We start from the raw sequence: 15,670 nt of genomic DNA on the forward strand, positions 1-15,670 counted from the left end.
AATCCTACCCAATCCAACCCGTATGGGATGAGTTGAGTTGGTCGGGTTAAAATATTGGTACATCATTTTATAATCTAGCTACTCGTTTTAAACGAAGTAAAATCAAAATGAAAACATACAAAAGTGGCTAATGTACACACACAAACATTTATATATATATATATATATATATATATATATTAATCAATGACTTAATAATCATACTAAATCCATAGTATAAAAAAACATCAAGTTCATCAGGTTGAGTTGGGTTGAAATTACCCTAACTCAATTATAACCCAATAGATACGGCTTGACCTAATTTATACCAGCTATGTATAAAATTATATCACGTTAGTTTTCAAATTCTTCGGATCGATCGAATTGGTCGATTTTTTGAGCACCCACACGGCCATACCTATCCAATTGATGTGGTATGTAATTTGTAATTATGATTATAGATTGTGTTTGGGCCCGTTGGGCTGCTAATTGGATCAAATACAAACGTCGGGTCAAATAAATGGATCCTGTCATATAAAAAGATACACATATGACTTATCACAAAAGAAAAAAGAAAAAGAAGTAAATTACGTTTGTAGTCCCTATTGATTATTAAAAATTACATATTTCATCCTTTTGATTCTAAAATTACGGTTTTCGTCCTTATAGTTTGTAGTTCATTTATATTTTCGTCCCTAAAATTAAATACTACTTTTAAGTATGAGGTACTAAAATAAAATGAATTTTAAACCATAAAGACGAAAAAAACAATAAAGTTTAAATCATAAAGACGAAAAATGTAATAAATTACAAACTATGAGATGAAAATTATAATTTTAAAATTGTAGGGATGAAAATAAAAATATTCAATAAACCATAGGGACTAAAAACGTGATTTACTCAAGAGAAAGTGAAGCGGTGGGTTGTTGGATTATTTTGCAAGAAACACAGACAGGGGTTTACCATCGATTTTCTTCTGTAACTGATCATCACTACTACTGGTATGTCGGCAATGGAGGAAGATTACTCTGTTGATGCTTCAAAGCTTCTCCAAGCAGCTTCTGACTTCTCGTTTGATCCTGGTTAGCTTGCATTTTACACTTCTGGTTAATGTTTTTTGAAAGCGTTTTGATCGGCACTAATTGTTTATGTAACTTTCAGGTACTCGGTCAGAAGCTGCTGTGAAGGAATTTATTGGCTCTTTTCCCCTTCCTGTTATCATCAAGTAATCTCTCTATCTGATTAATGATTATTCAGGCTGATTTGTGTTTTTTTGTTGCTCTTTAGTTTCTGTTGTGAAATGGAGGTGGCATTATGGCTATGAAGTCTGAGTTCCATAGGAAATTGTACATATGTGATCCAAGTTTAATTAAAAACTGATTGGTTTAAGTGATTTAGGCAGGTTTAATATACGTTAACTCGAAACATAGTTCATCCGTTTACCTTCTATCTTCCTTTGCTAGTGATTGAGTCACTTATTCCTAAATTATTGAAGTGCATATTGAAACTGAGCATATTTCTACGTAAAATAAGATAGTTTTGGAGATTTTAGTATTGCCAAGTGGTGTCTAGTTCTTTGATTTCTAAGAAAAAAAGGGTTTTAAATAGAATTTTTTTAATTGCAGTGCGCTGCAAACCAAAGGAGATGTGCCTGGTTTGGAGGATGCATTGGTTGATTGTCTAGAGAAGATATTTAGAACAAAGTATGGGGCCTCTCTTATCCCAGAATACATGGTATGTCTGTTTCTTTGGCTTAACCTATTTTCTTTTCGTGTTGCTGTTGTTGATTAAGTTCTTCTTTAGCATCTATGTGATTTTATTGTAAAAAGTAAAAATAGATAGTGTGATGGCCAAACATTTCATGAAAAGAAGGCAAGGTAGATTAAGTGATCCTTGACCACTCTGTGTTTTTACTTCCATGCCTCTACAAATTCTTTTACCAGTCAAATACATCCTTTTCCTTCCAATTGAGGTGGGCTGTAAAAAGTCCAACAGGCAATAGTTGATGTCTCATGCTTTATTTCACAAGCAACAACCTTATTTCAGTCCTTTGACAAATTAAACTCCCTCAATATTGACATTAATTTGTTAATATGGATGACAATTGGCAATGAGGATTTTATTGATATAGATGATAATTTTTTTTGTTAAGGTATGTATATGAAAAAGGTGTAAAATTCCACTGATCATTTTATATATTCTGCCTTGTAAACCATAAGGGCTAAGGCCAGTTACTATAGTGTGTAATGTAAGTGCCACCAAATTGGAAGGATTGAAAAGGTTTTCTAAAAGAAGTCTTTTGATGGGCAAGTTGAGGAAAACCTGTCATTCCTTGCCTAGTTTTTGGAAATGCTCAATTTAACTATTTGTTGGAGAGTCAATTAGTGCAGAATGCTTAAGTGTCAGATAAGCGTCCCCAACTTATGGAAGTGGTGCGGGGATGATCAACATCTTGGTGGTCACTTAAGTGGCCCTTGGCTTGACTTTAGAACACTGCTCCATAGAAAGATTTATTATTACCAGTTTCATATTGTCATTATACATCTTCTGAACTATCTAATTGATTTTACATTGTTGATTTATTTTTTGTCCTTGTTCAGCCTTTCATTGTGGTTGGCCTGCAAGCATATTCTCAGAGAGTCATAACTTTGGCTTGTAAAACGGTAACTACTATTTAACAGACAATAGCTACTTTTGTTGCATATTTTTGTGTTCATGGCCTAATGAACGGCCTTGTGCCAGCTTAGTCCTGTGAGTCTCCAATCTTTTAAGCATATTGGGCCTTTTATATTCGGTATGTGCATGATAAGTATTTCACGTAAAAAGCTCTAATACCAGAGCTCAAAATATATTGTCCAATACCATATTTGAACCAAGAAACACTTGTATTGACACCTGTGAAAGATCATCTAAGACATACCTCTGTAAATATTCAGCACATAACGTTCTCCAGTGGCATCGTGAACTAATTTCTTCTATATCTATATTTATTGGACTTGACTTTCTTAAAACATGTCCAAGTTCCAGACTTATATGAGACTGCTTAGTTTTATGAGCTTATCTGCAAATATTTAAAGTAAGCTGCTGGAATAAAGTCGCGTTACAAATTTCTATCTTTCATCCATATCTGCGGGTTCTAGCAGCTTAAGTGACCATTCTGCTATCTGACTGACGATAAAACATCTTGGATACTTCTTGCCATCTTGGTGGGGATAGATTGGGTTGCTACTCAATAACCAGACCCTCTTTGTTACACCATTATAGTAGACTGTATGTTAGGATTTATAAACATGCTATATCTTCATGAATGTAAATGACCAATCATTGCCACTTCAAAACACATTTATTGTGCGGTTGCGTCGTAATCTTTGTAGGAGCTGTCAAAAAGATTGAATGTTGCAGTCATTCTAGTCAGTGTACACCATTTCCGTCAAAACTGCGAACAATTGTTTTTTAGTTCATAATATCATGTGTCATCTCTTATGCTTCTCTTCTCAGTCTCAATGTTACTGCTGTTGTTTCCATATTAGAATTGAATGTTGTCTGAGAGCAACTATTTTTCTTCTTATTCCAATTAAGAAAATTTGGTTTCCACTTGTGTTCCTCTTTCTGGAAGGGGTTAGATAGACAAGGCTGATTTCTTTCTTTATATTGCGTGTTAGTTTGCTATATGGTCAAAGTAAATGCTGGTATTTTTCATTATTATGCTCAGATCTCTAGCCTTTTGGAGAATCTTGATGATACTGGTTTCGCTACTTCACTGATAAAAGAGAATTGCGCGTATCCGCTTTTGCTTAATTGTCTCATTGATGGGTACACTTTGAAACAATTTATTTTCTTTTTTATCTATGCTGTCTTTTTGGTTCACTTCTCAGAGCTTATTTTTGGTTTAAATATCTTTATTCATGTACCATGACATCTCTAGCTTCTATGCATGTGTGCTTTCACATAGGCAGTATGTAGACAATTTTAAGTGGAATACACATTCTACATATAATTTTATGTGAATGATGGGGGATTCAAATAATTTATACCGATACAAATTCTCATATGAAAAGTCAGAACATTAAATATAGATGTCATTTTGAGCAAAGAAGAATGGGCAAAAGTGACTAGATGTTATAGGAGACGCAATCATTCCAGTTATGAGATTTCATTCATAACCTATTCTGGGTTCTAAAATGCAGCAATTAACATGAATTAATTACTGATACTGCTTCTAGAAGTTCAATAAGCTAAGTCAAAGTTGAAGCATGTAATCCTTGTGTCTTTCATTGTGGAGACTGGAGAGAACATAAACTAGCTCCATCTTTAAAAATATCCATACAATATTCTTTCTGTTGTCAAATCTGGTTACATTTTCCCTAAATCAACTACAAACTTCTTTTGACTTAGTGATGAACAAGTGGCTGTTGCTGCGACAGATGCAATCAGGACTTTAGCAAGCTCTCAACAGGGAATCGTGAGTTGAAATCTGTTTCTGCTTTATAATCTAATTTGTATCTTATATTTTGTTACATTTATGGGAAGTTATGACGTTCAGTTACTCCATTTATAGGAAATCATATTCCCAGCTACTCCCAGTGAAACTACAGATATTACAAAGTTAGCAGCAAGATGTTCATCAATGGTATGCTAGTTAATGCTTGTATCAGTTTATGTAACATGGAGTTTAGGCAGCAGGGTAGTTCATGATAGGATCTGGGTCGGCCAGACCTGTTGCATCCTTTTTGACGACATTGTGGCTATCTAGAAATTATGGGTTATTTGTAGTCTTTGTTGCAGTGTGCAACTACCTTCTGTTAACCTTTTTTAATTTTCGGAATAGATTTTACTCTTTGTCCGTATAATGTGAAACAAATATAGTTACTAGAAAATTGATCATCTAAGTGACAATTGTGCGTGGAACTGTTTTGCAGAGATGTGCATATCAAAATGGCTGTAGCTGTATAGCATGCATAAGAATCGAATTTGTTTATGCAAATGTGTACTTCGGCGGTCTCTTATTCTGAAAATTCATTTCAGGGACGAGTACGAGTTTTGGCATTGATTGTGAAGCTATTTTCTACTTCCAGTGCAGTAGCATCGTTAGTTTACAACTCAAATCTTCTTGGTCTCATGGAGGCAGAAGTTCGTAATACTAAAGATACCCTCATGACCTTGAGCATGTTGGAGCTCCTTTACGAGGTTTGTCATTATTCTGTTATTGTTTCACTTCCCGTTTATTTGCAACCACTACATGATGTACTTAAGCAGTAGGTACTTGCTTCTGTTAGGGAATTTTTATCGACACATCATCACCTGTACACTTAACATTTAAAGATTCTGTGAAAGTCAACTTAAACGCTTCGTTTTTTAAACTTGTTTGACTTGGATTTGGCCTTGCATTTTTGTTGTTTTGTGAGATGGGTTTTGTACCTTTTATATTTACCTTGCTTTAATCTTGTGTTATTAAGTTGGCTGAGGTCCAGCATGGAATGGAATATGTGCTACGGACCAATATCTTGCAGTTACTTATTTCTATAATCAGGTATTTGCATGATAGAAATATGCTTTGTTACTTATATTCGTATCTGATCTATAGTCTCTGCCTGTTGTAAGCTGTTTAACTATCTTATATTTCTACAGAAATTCTTCTGCTGAATCGATGTTGAGGTCAAGGGCAATGATGATAAGCGGACGGCTTTTATCGAAGGAGAATGTTCTTATGTTTATAGACGAATCCAGTATCTCTCTCTCTCTCTCTTATCTGTGTCTGTTTGTCTCTGTATAAGTATGATAGTTACTTGCAATCTACAAATCAACAATATGAACCATGGGATAGCCTGCTTACCTGGCCAAGGCAAGGAGTGAGGCTGTAGTGTTTAGGCTGTTTGTAGGATTCTGTTTAGCAATATTTCAATGAATCTTACATGCATATGTTAATATGTTCCAAATATATAAATGATGTTTGACTGATTGCTTCTATCTTAACATTACCCTTTATGTAGGTATTAAAGCTGTGATTTCAGCCATTGACGAAAGGCTTTCATTGCTAGATAATCAAGATGCAGATGAATGTGAATGTGGTCTTGAAGCAATAGGTCAAATAGGGTCATGTAAGTATGTTAGTCAATGCCATATGCTATTAGTGGAACTGGAGATGACCCACCATTTTTGAAATATGTGTTTCACTTTCCATTCTCTACCAAAAAAACATTTAACTTTCGCTTTACATGTTTGGAGTACTGAACGGACTTGGAACCATTGCACATTTGCACCACTTTTGGATTTATGAACCATTTGGTTCCTTGTTTTTCTCTTTCTTTCTTGCTTTTAATTTTCCTTTATCTGTTCCTTTGGATTTACTATGATTGCCTAGTCCCTATTTAATATGTACATTGACCAGTTCTAATTTGTTTAGTGGTATGTAATCTAAACATGGTTCTGCTTCTTTTTGAATGGCTCTAGCAATCCAGGGAGCTGTCTTGCTCCTGTCAAACACATCTGCTGCTAGACATGTTGTTAGCGCTGCCTTTGATCTGCATGGCCGTGGGAAACAACTGGTTAGCTCTTTTCATAAGTGTGTCACAATTCCACCCATACTTTTACTTTCCTATTTGCAAGAATCGTCGACTTTCATCTTGGTGCTAATCTTGCTTTTTCTTTGTTCCCCGTATAGCATAAATGGTCACTTAGATGGTACATGAGACATTACTTGTCTGTGTTATTGACTTGGGGGCTGTTTGATTGGTTTTTCTATTAAGTCCTGTATGTATAAAGCTATCTGTGTGGATTAATATGTCTGTATAGATTGGGGAAGTTTTTATTTGGAAGAATTCTTTCATAGATAGAAGGAGCGTGTTTTCTAATTGGGAGGGACAAGTTTGGAAGAAAAAAACTTGGCTTTCTGCATAAAGCTCATCCCTAGAAGCTTACTGAATAAGCCACTTTCAATATCATTAAGCCACTACTAAATGGTCATGTATAGCTGACCGAATAAGCTGTGAGTCTCATTAAGCTGCTAACAAACAGGGCCTTTTAGTCACAAAGCTCTGTTTGCAGCCTATGCATGTCTTATTATGACTGGCAATATCTCTTAAACTGGAAAACAGGCCGCCTTGCATTCTCTTGGGAACATTGTAGGAGAAAGTCGGCCTGAGAACAACAAACTGCTGAATGCTGATGCTGAAGAAAGCCTGCGTAGATTAATCTATGAAACAGCATCCAACACTCCAAAGCTCATACCATCGGTTAGTTCTTTTTATGGCCACCTCCTATAATCCTTGCTCAATAATGCTGTTAATTTAACCATATGTCGTCTAATAGGATCAAGGATTTGCATAAATCTCTGATCCTTTCCAGTTTGATAATAAGACGCTTTACATTGTTTACGATTGATAATTTTCAAGTTTGGTAATTCATGCTCTAGCAGAGGATTCTTACTTAAGTCAGGTGCCTTCTGCTTAACAATGTTGTTACTCCATGTGGCAGGGTCTTGTTCTTGCCATTCTTAAACTCGAGTCTGAATTTCGCATCGCGGTGAGATTCTTTTTTGTCTCATCTTGTAAATTCCATTATCGTCTCATAATATGTAATTGCTAAGATGAAACATGGAAGTCGTCAGCACCTTATCTTTTAAGTATATAAATATTGTATACGACAATTACTCGTACACACTCCTTACCTTTCGTGAGGCTTGAGCCTTTCACCTCCAGGGAGGCTAGGCTCGACTGGTAATCCGGGTACCGCTGGGCCAATGACCCTTTGGTCTTTTTGTCAGGTTTTGTTGGCTAAAACGATTGCCAAGATCATGAATGTCTACATCTATGCTGATATTTTTTTGCTAACTTAGTTGGAATCGTTGAAGTTTACTTGATAAATTGATTAGTAGGGCATTGTGTTCACGGGTAAAATGATTTGCAGGGTTATAGGTTGATAGCAGGATTGGCTGCTAGACCATGGTTCCTGGTGGAGATCTGCTCCAGACAAGAGATAATAAATATAGTAACAGATCCGTATACAGAAACAACTAAAATAGGTATTTCTTGGAGAGATGCATCAAAATGCAACAAAGTTTGCTTGGTTCATATTTAGTGTAGCAAAGATTTTTTTCGCAGATTTCCTATTTAATATAACAGAGTTTGAAAATTTCCCATTTTGTACCCATTGTAACATTTGATGATGCGAGTACCAAGCTTATCATCCACTTCGCTGTAACCTGTTAATAAACCTTTTTTAAATGGGTATCCATGTCATCAAATGTTACAAGATGGGAAATGTTGAAACTTTGTTACATCTATTGAGAAAAAATATTTCTTTGTTACACTAAATAGAAACTAAACCGAATTTTGTTACTTTTTGATGTATTTGGCCCTATTTATACCAGTGTCTGTGTATTCCACCAATAATCAAGTTTTACCAACGAGAATGTGCATACTAACAAAGTCTAAAATCCAGCCACGGGGTACTCTTTAAGCAAGTCCCATTTTACCCTTTTCGGTGATTCTATTCTCTTCCACTATTTGGATTTCTTTCTCTCTTGAATCATTTGTTCTTTTTATTTGGTTGGTTTTCAGGTATGGAAGCCAGATACAACTGTTGTGAGGCGACCTACAAGGCTCTTGCAGCATCTTCTAAATTTCTGAATGATCCAGCTCTTTCTGGGACAGCCGAAAAGGTTTAATTCCATTTTAGTTTAATACCACGAATCATTGCCTTTCTGCAAATGTGTGACCCTCTACAATCCTTCTTCATTGATGCTATCCAAATTGTTTTGGCCATCTTATATTTCGTATCATGGGTCCCATTTATGTAAGAAAGCAAGAAAAATGGTGTTTTCCAGTCCAAAAGAACTATTTTCTATTTAGGATGGTTACAGAAACTGCAAATGATTCCTTTTCCATAAAGAACTTTTTGCAAAATTTACCATCTGTAATGCAAGCCAGCATTATAAGATATTGGCGAATTCTTCTCAACATTCGTCTTATTACTTTTATCAAACTATGGGTCAGATCAAATATTGTGTTTTTTAGACCGAGTGATAGTAATAAATAAATGGAACACAACATGGAAACAACGAGTCGTTTCCCCAGGATTTTGAATCCTGTTTGAGTATATAATATTTTATATACAGCAAATACTGGCACATTCTGGATTTTAAACCCTTGACCTCTTGGGAGGTCGGACTCTGGTATATTTGGATTGAATAGAGAAAGAAGGGATCGTATTTGACAGATTTCGAGCAAGCCCCAAACTTTAATTAAATCCATGACCTTCTGATGGATATGGAGTAGTTTTTGGGAAATTGATCAAAATAGCTAATCTCCCCAACCAACTTGACTTTTAAGGGAATTCTCATTTTAGCCAGAGTTACATATATGTCTAGCACATATGCATAAAGCCTATTTTCAGATTTTAAAAGAAAAGAAAAAAAGATCTTCACGCAAATTTGCTTGAGGATCCACATTGGTGTGAAGAATTCACACAAGGATCTCCATTTGCGTAAAGAATTTTTTTTCCTTTTCTTTTTGTTGATCTGGAAATAGGCTTTACGCAAATGCTTAAGGCATTTGTGTGAACTCAGGATAAAATAGGAATTTGGTTCCGATAATGGTTGAAAAATGAATTTGGTTGGAAAGGTCGGGTATTTTGGTCAATTTCCTGCCATTTTTTCTTTAGTACGCCAAGAGGTCATGAATTTAATTAAGATCTCATTCTAGATTTGGGGTCATGTGAGACCAAGCTGTTTTCGTGAGACCACGTAAAATACACTGAACCTTCATAGCAGAAGACTGAAGGTTTATCTTAACAGTCTTTTGATGTGAAGGTTTGCTGATTCTCATACCTTCACAACAAATTGTTGTGAAGTTTCAACGTTATCTTGTGGTCTCACAGGTCTCACTACAACAGTCACTACAACAGGCTGGTCTCGTGTGAATCCAAACCTATATAGCTAAATAACCCGTTGGACTTTACCAATAACTCAGATATTGTTGGGCCGATGACCCGTTGGTTTGGTCTGTTAACTTGTTTCTTATGCAGCTGCTGGAAGCTATTAGAAAGGGCCCTTATCTTGCAAAAGGACGTCAACGGGAAGCTCAACCTGAAGTTGCAACTGCCGATAGATTTTAGGGTTCTTGAAGTTGCAAAATGGGTGGATGCAAAATGTTGAAGCATCGGGTATTTTCACCTTTCCGCCTCCAAACTAGAAAAAGGTGATGTGATGCCGTATGTTTTGCTTTCTGTAAGGAACGTAAGCGATTGTAATCTAATGATCTTGAATCCATTTTAAGCAGTTTCATCGGTTGTAAGAGATGGTAAGCGCTCTCATATTGTCGTGGAACGTAAGTTGTGGCAAAAGAACAAGATAAGAGTGCTTGAGATTGGAGCTCAAGTTAAAAACTATGATAATATAAGTTTGATTCAAGAGCTTAAAAGGATCAGATTTACCACAAGCTTGATTTCAGTTTGACTTAAAAAATCGAACACCAAAACTTGACAATCAGTATATGCGTACGGTTTTAGTGTTGGACGTTTTTAGCTCTTATTTGTATCCGAATTTGTTTACCTTGGACTTAGGGGTTGTTTATTTAGAGCTTAATGGCTTGGACGGCTTATTCGCTCAAACCATATAGGAAAAGGAGTGTTTCATTACGGCTTAATTGTTAAGCCATTAAGGCTTAAGCCAAAGTTATATGGAATAAGCCACGACTCCTCACTTGTTCCCATTAAGCAATCTCAATCAAATTAACACCATAAATGTTCTAAAAATAATCCAAACCCATCAGTTTCTAGTCTTCTAATAAAGACAAACTTAACTCATACAAAGCTTAATAAAATGAGTGTTAAAAGCACAAAGATGTGCATTACTTGAACCCGGATGCTTTAGTTTCAGAGCCATAACTGCGCACTTTTGTTGAACGACCTTAAATGAGTTTTCAATTAAAAAATAGTCTTTAATTATTTTTAACGCAGTTACGTTCATTTGACCTGGCTCATGATGTAAAAAAGCACCCGAAAAAACTAGAAAAATACATTGGAGGGTCATTTTACAAGAACCGGCTTCTCGAGAAGGTCATTGAACTAAATAGCTCGTCACAATTGTGCCATGCTTTTCTGATCTCTATTCTCGAGCTTGATCTTAATGGCATCGACTAATAACTTGGTTCGTGGCTCCGATACCATTCCCTTTGATGTCATCTTCTCATAATACGCCATAGCTTCCTCTATCCGACCCTTTTCATAGAGCCCGTGGACCATTATCGTGTACGATCTCTGATCCGGTCCCAACCCACTCCTCTCCATCTCGACCCACGTCGATTTCACCTTTTCTTCATCCTCCCACCCCACAAAAAGCCGCAAAATCAAATTATACGTATCCGCCATCATCTTACAACCGTTTCTCTCCATTCTCTCCACGATTTCCACTACTTCTTCTGGCTTCTTCGCCGAATTCAACAAGTACCCGTAAGTCCTAGCATTCGGCAAACAATCCCCGCCCTTCTTGTTCATCTCCTTCAAAAGCTCGTCCGCCTTTTCCATCCTTCGAATCTTGCATAGATGTTTGATGAGAGAATTGTACGTAGCAACATCAGGACGACAATCTTTCTCGTTCATTTCTTTGAATATTTCGAGAGCTTGGGGTATCCGTTTCTTGAAGCACAACCCATCGATAATGCAGTTGCAAATAGCCACATCCGGGGTGCACCCTTTTGCCCACATGGCTTGGAACAGCTTAACCGCGGTGCTTATCTTGCCGGCCTTGGTCAATGAATTGATAAAGATACCATATGTGAACTTATCCGGCTTGTGTTTAGATGTAACGATATCATTCCAGAACCTCTTTGCTTCGCGTAAACTACCCAAAACGCACCATCCATTAAGGATGATGTTCATGGTCTTTATGTTATGCCGAAACTCGTTCTTCTTGGAATGGAACAAGAACTCGGCAGCCTCGACATGCTTATATCGACACAATGATAATAGGAGTGTTTGAAAAGCTATTAGATCAAGATCAAGACCAAATGCTATTCGTTTGTAGAAAAACTCGGTGGCCTCCTCGATCTTATGAGCAGCTGCATAACGATTCACCACAATGCCGTAGGTTCTTTCATTGATCAAACTTTTATTTCTCTTAGACATTTCGTCGAGCAGTTGGCAGAGTTCATTGAAACGCTTCATTCGTCCTAAAATGTCGAGGATTTCATTGTAGGAACCGGTTCCAGGTGAGTACCCACTAGCGCTAGAAACCCAATTGAAGAACATATAAGCCGGCTTCCAATCGGAACGGTTCCGGCGAAGCACGTTAAGCACAAGATCCTCATTTAGCGACAACCCCAATCCAGTGAGAGCTTGTTCGATTTCATTCACGGTTTTGTGCTCGCTCATTTGTTTGAGAAGGTCTTGAATTTGTAGAGCTTTGTTGTCCATGGCTGATTGCTCATCTGTAGTTAGTATCGCCGGCGGGAGGAGTTCTTGATCGCCTTCACTGAAATTCTTTGAACTTTGATGAGTTTGGTTGTGAAAAGTTCGGAAAGTTGAAAGGAATTCTTCGTTAATGAAGATCAAAGGTTGATTCTGTTTGAATTGTAGGAGGGTTTGAGGTTGGGGTTTGGAAAAGATATGAAATTTCCGGGAGCAAAGATATCTCAACGACCGAATTCTGGGTTGCATGTTTTCGTTGATGAATTCGCTCTCTTCAAATGTGTTTTATCGATTGAAATTGCGATGTTATAAATGGCTTTTCTGCGGTTGTTGAATGGTTTTGTGCAAACTTATTAAATGGTCAGAATAATTAAAAGGCTCACATGATATAGTATAAAATAAAATATAATTATTTAATAATTGTTTACAATAAAATTAGTGTTCTTAATGGTTAAGGGAGATCTATGATACAAAACCATTCAGAATATTTTAAAATCATTAAGACACATATTTTTTTTTTGCCAAACAAGATTCATCTCTTAATGATTCAAAGATTGTCTTTTAATGGAACTATTACACCGTCGACCGAAGGATTTATCTTTTGAAAACTCTAAAAAACTTCAGATCCACGGAAAATTCTATTTTCACATGTTCTTTTATATGATTTTTATCAAAATATAATACTTAATTTATTGATCAACATATATTTGTTTTACAATGTGTTTGTTCATTCGATTTACTATGTGAAATTTTAATGTATGGTTTACCCTGTTGTTTTATATGATTTTTTTATCAAAATATAAATGTTAATGTATTGATCAAATATATTTGTATTTGTTTATTCGGTTTACCATGTGAAATTTCTTACATGTACCTTTTTGTTTCACAAGTACGCTAAAAAATTTGTATTGTGAACCGAATACATATAAAATTAACAGATTTTGAAAAAGAAAATGTATGTTAAATTATAGTGATAGATGAAAAGAAAATTATATAAAATAACACGTGATTCACTGGTTCTCATAGATTTCATGATTTAAAGCATTCTCAAAAGTATTTCCTTCGATTCAAATAATCACACAATCGTTACAAAACACACAAGTGTTGTAAATAGAGATGTAAAAGTAAACTTCTTCTAGGTCCGTTTTCAGTTAATAATTAAAAAGGCTCGGGCTTTTTAAGGTCGGACCTGGTGTAGGCCAGGTTTTGGGGTTAAAAAATAGCTCATCGGGCTTTTTACGTCTTAACCGAGTTTTTTGGAGCTTTTTCAGGTATGGCTCTTTTGGGCTAAGTAGGTTGCCAATATTTCGGCCTGGTAGACTTTAAGGTCTAGCCTGCTTCGGGCTTCGAGGTCTTTTTTTAGCCAAGTTTTTTAATGGTTTTATTTAACTCTTTACAGTGGTTAAAGGATAGTCGGGTAAATATAAGGAGTCTTTCATAGCAACAGACTATTCATCTTCTAATTCACTGATCAAACACGTATATTTTCCAACTTCCTTGATGTTCATATTCAGTACCGGGAGGCTCAATTCGAAAAAGCATCCATTTCCCCCCTCAAAATTAGGTATGTTCATCAGTTGACATCCATTGGATGTTGGATTTTGCCATCCGGTCCGATTAACATTGGATAACCGATCCAATCCAATCCAATCCAATGGGTGATTGGATTGGTTGGGTTTCATCCACTGGATACTTGTATTGGATACCAATCGGATATCCAATGGATGATCTGTTGGGATTGGTTTCATCCAGTGTATTAATTCAATCTAATTGTCCAACAATGATACAAATTGATTAATCACTCTAAATATGTGTTAAAACCAACACAAGAGAAGTTAGAAATTCAAAGCCTCGCATAAAACAAATTCCAATTTAAGCAATTTGAAAATAAATTAATTTGATGATAGTTGGATAATGGTTGGATGGACAACTGAAGGGTCATCGGATGTTGATCGGTTCGGTTCTGGACTGTCTTCCGAGAACCGACTGATCCAAATTGAATGTTAAAATTTTCAATCCAATCCGGTCCAATTATGGTCGGTCGGTTCTAATCGAATCAATCGGTTTCAATTGGATCGGTTAAACCTTTTTTAACTTTGATTGTTATATGTAATTAAGCTATTTTTAGGGATTCATTGAATTAATCATATGTTCACCTAAACAATTGAATGAATTTTTGAAGGGTAATTTGGGAATTTTTATATTTTTGAAATAGTAACAAACTTTTAAACCGGTAATTATGTCAATTGACGACGTTCGAAGTATGGCAATTAATAAACATAACACAAAATCAATCAAAAGTCATCGTATTGCAACGTTTTTTTTGCATATTCAGATAAAAATATTTATCAGTCATATATTTCAGTTATTTTGACTAAAAAATAAGTAATCAATATCGCTCGATATGATCAACATCACTCGAATTAATATATACACATAAGTCAACTTCACTTAGCGAAAACACACATACTAAAAAACACATGCATTACCGAACGACTTTCTTTTTTGCATCGTAATCCAACCAACCATGACTACTCCACCAGTACTCATTTAATTACCAGCGATATCAACATCAGTATCAATCAATGATCAAACTTGTTGTTTGCATTAAATATATACCGCGATAAAGACAAATTTAGAAAATAAAAAGAATATCAAAATTACAGATAAAAATTTTAAAAATGTTTTTTTAATAATAAAAAATATGGTTTAATATTCCACTACGTGTGGCTCAGTTGACAAAGAAGTGAGGAGAATTTGTCTAAATAAAATACAGGTTTTGGGTTGGATTGCAGACACTCCTGCTAGCATCAGCTGTTGAATGAGTCAAAAAATATCATTCATGTTGATGTCTTTAAAAACTGCTTTCATATGGGATCGATTGAAATTATCTGTAATAATTTTTTTTAAAAATTCTATTAAATGCATATGCTTGTTTTGAATCACCAAACTTGCTTTTTGCTTTCTTTTTTCCAATTAATTTTATTAGAGGAGAGTTAAAAAGAGAGTTGGTTGATTCATTATCTTTTCATGTTTTTGTATAAAATATATAAAATGATGATTAGATTGTGATATTTTTTAGTTACACTTCTTATAAAAAAATATGCATTTGTCATATATATATATATATATATATATATATATATATATAGGGGTCTAATCAAATGAGAACTAATTAGTTTGTGGTAACTGTGAGAACCAATATTAACCGCAAATCAATTGATAAATTAGGAAATTTATAATTTTGGCAATTTTGAATTAAAATTTTAATGCAAGGATATTTTTG

General features: G+C 35.3%; 2 protein-coding genes across 3 annotated transcripts; one reads left to right on the top strand and one right to left on the bottom strand.

The window, feature by feature from the left end:
- The first annotated feature begins 895 nt into the window (after positions 1–895).
- On the top strand, positions 896–10,548 carry LOC112506595. 2 transcript variants are annotated; one of them, XM_025110752.1, is made up of 18 exons: positions 896–1,061; positions 1,141–1,204; positions 1,605–1,713; positions 2,580–2,642; positions 3,692–3,792; positions 4,375–4,441; positions 4,538–4,609; positions 5,005–5,166; positions 5,436–5,509; positions 5,608–5,705; positions 5,970–6,077; positions 6,430–6,524; positions 7,074–7,211; positions 7,453–7,500; positions 7,885–7,999; positions 8,348–8,425; positions 8,538–8,638; positions 10,003–10,548. In XM_025110752.1, the coding sequence occupies exons 1-18, from the start codon at positions 983–985 to the stop codon at positions 10,090–10,092; spliced, it is 1,662 nt and encodes a 553-aa protein (XP_024966520.1). In that variant the 5' UTR covers positions 896–982; the 3' UTR covers positions 10,093–10,548. The 2 variants fall into 2 exon arrangements, with proteins under 2 accessions (XP_024966520.1, XP_024966521.1); XM_025110753.1 differs by lacking the exon at positions 8,348–8,425 and having other exon boundaries at positions 10,003–10,547.
- Positions 10,549–10,739: 191 nt separating this feature from the next.
- Positions 10,740–12,633, bottom strand: LOC112507801 (putative pentatricopeptide repeat-containing protein At3g15200). The gene has a single exon (XM_025112520.1). The coding sequence runs from the start codon at positions 12,631–12,633 to the stop codon at positions 11,056–11,058; it is 1,578 nt and encodes a 525-aa protein (XP_024968288.1). The 3' UTR covers positions 10,740–11,055.
- Positions 12,634–15,670: the final 3,037 nt, after the last annotated feature.

Source organism: Cynara cardunculus, assembly GCF_001531365.2.
Source record: "Cynara cardunculus var. scolymus isolate 2C chromosome LG 2, CcrdV1, whole genome shotgun sequence".
Lineage (NCBI taxonomy): Eukaryota > Viridiplantae > Streptophyta > Magnoliopsida > Asterales > Asteraceae > Cynara > Cynara cardunculus.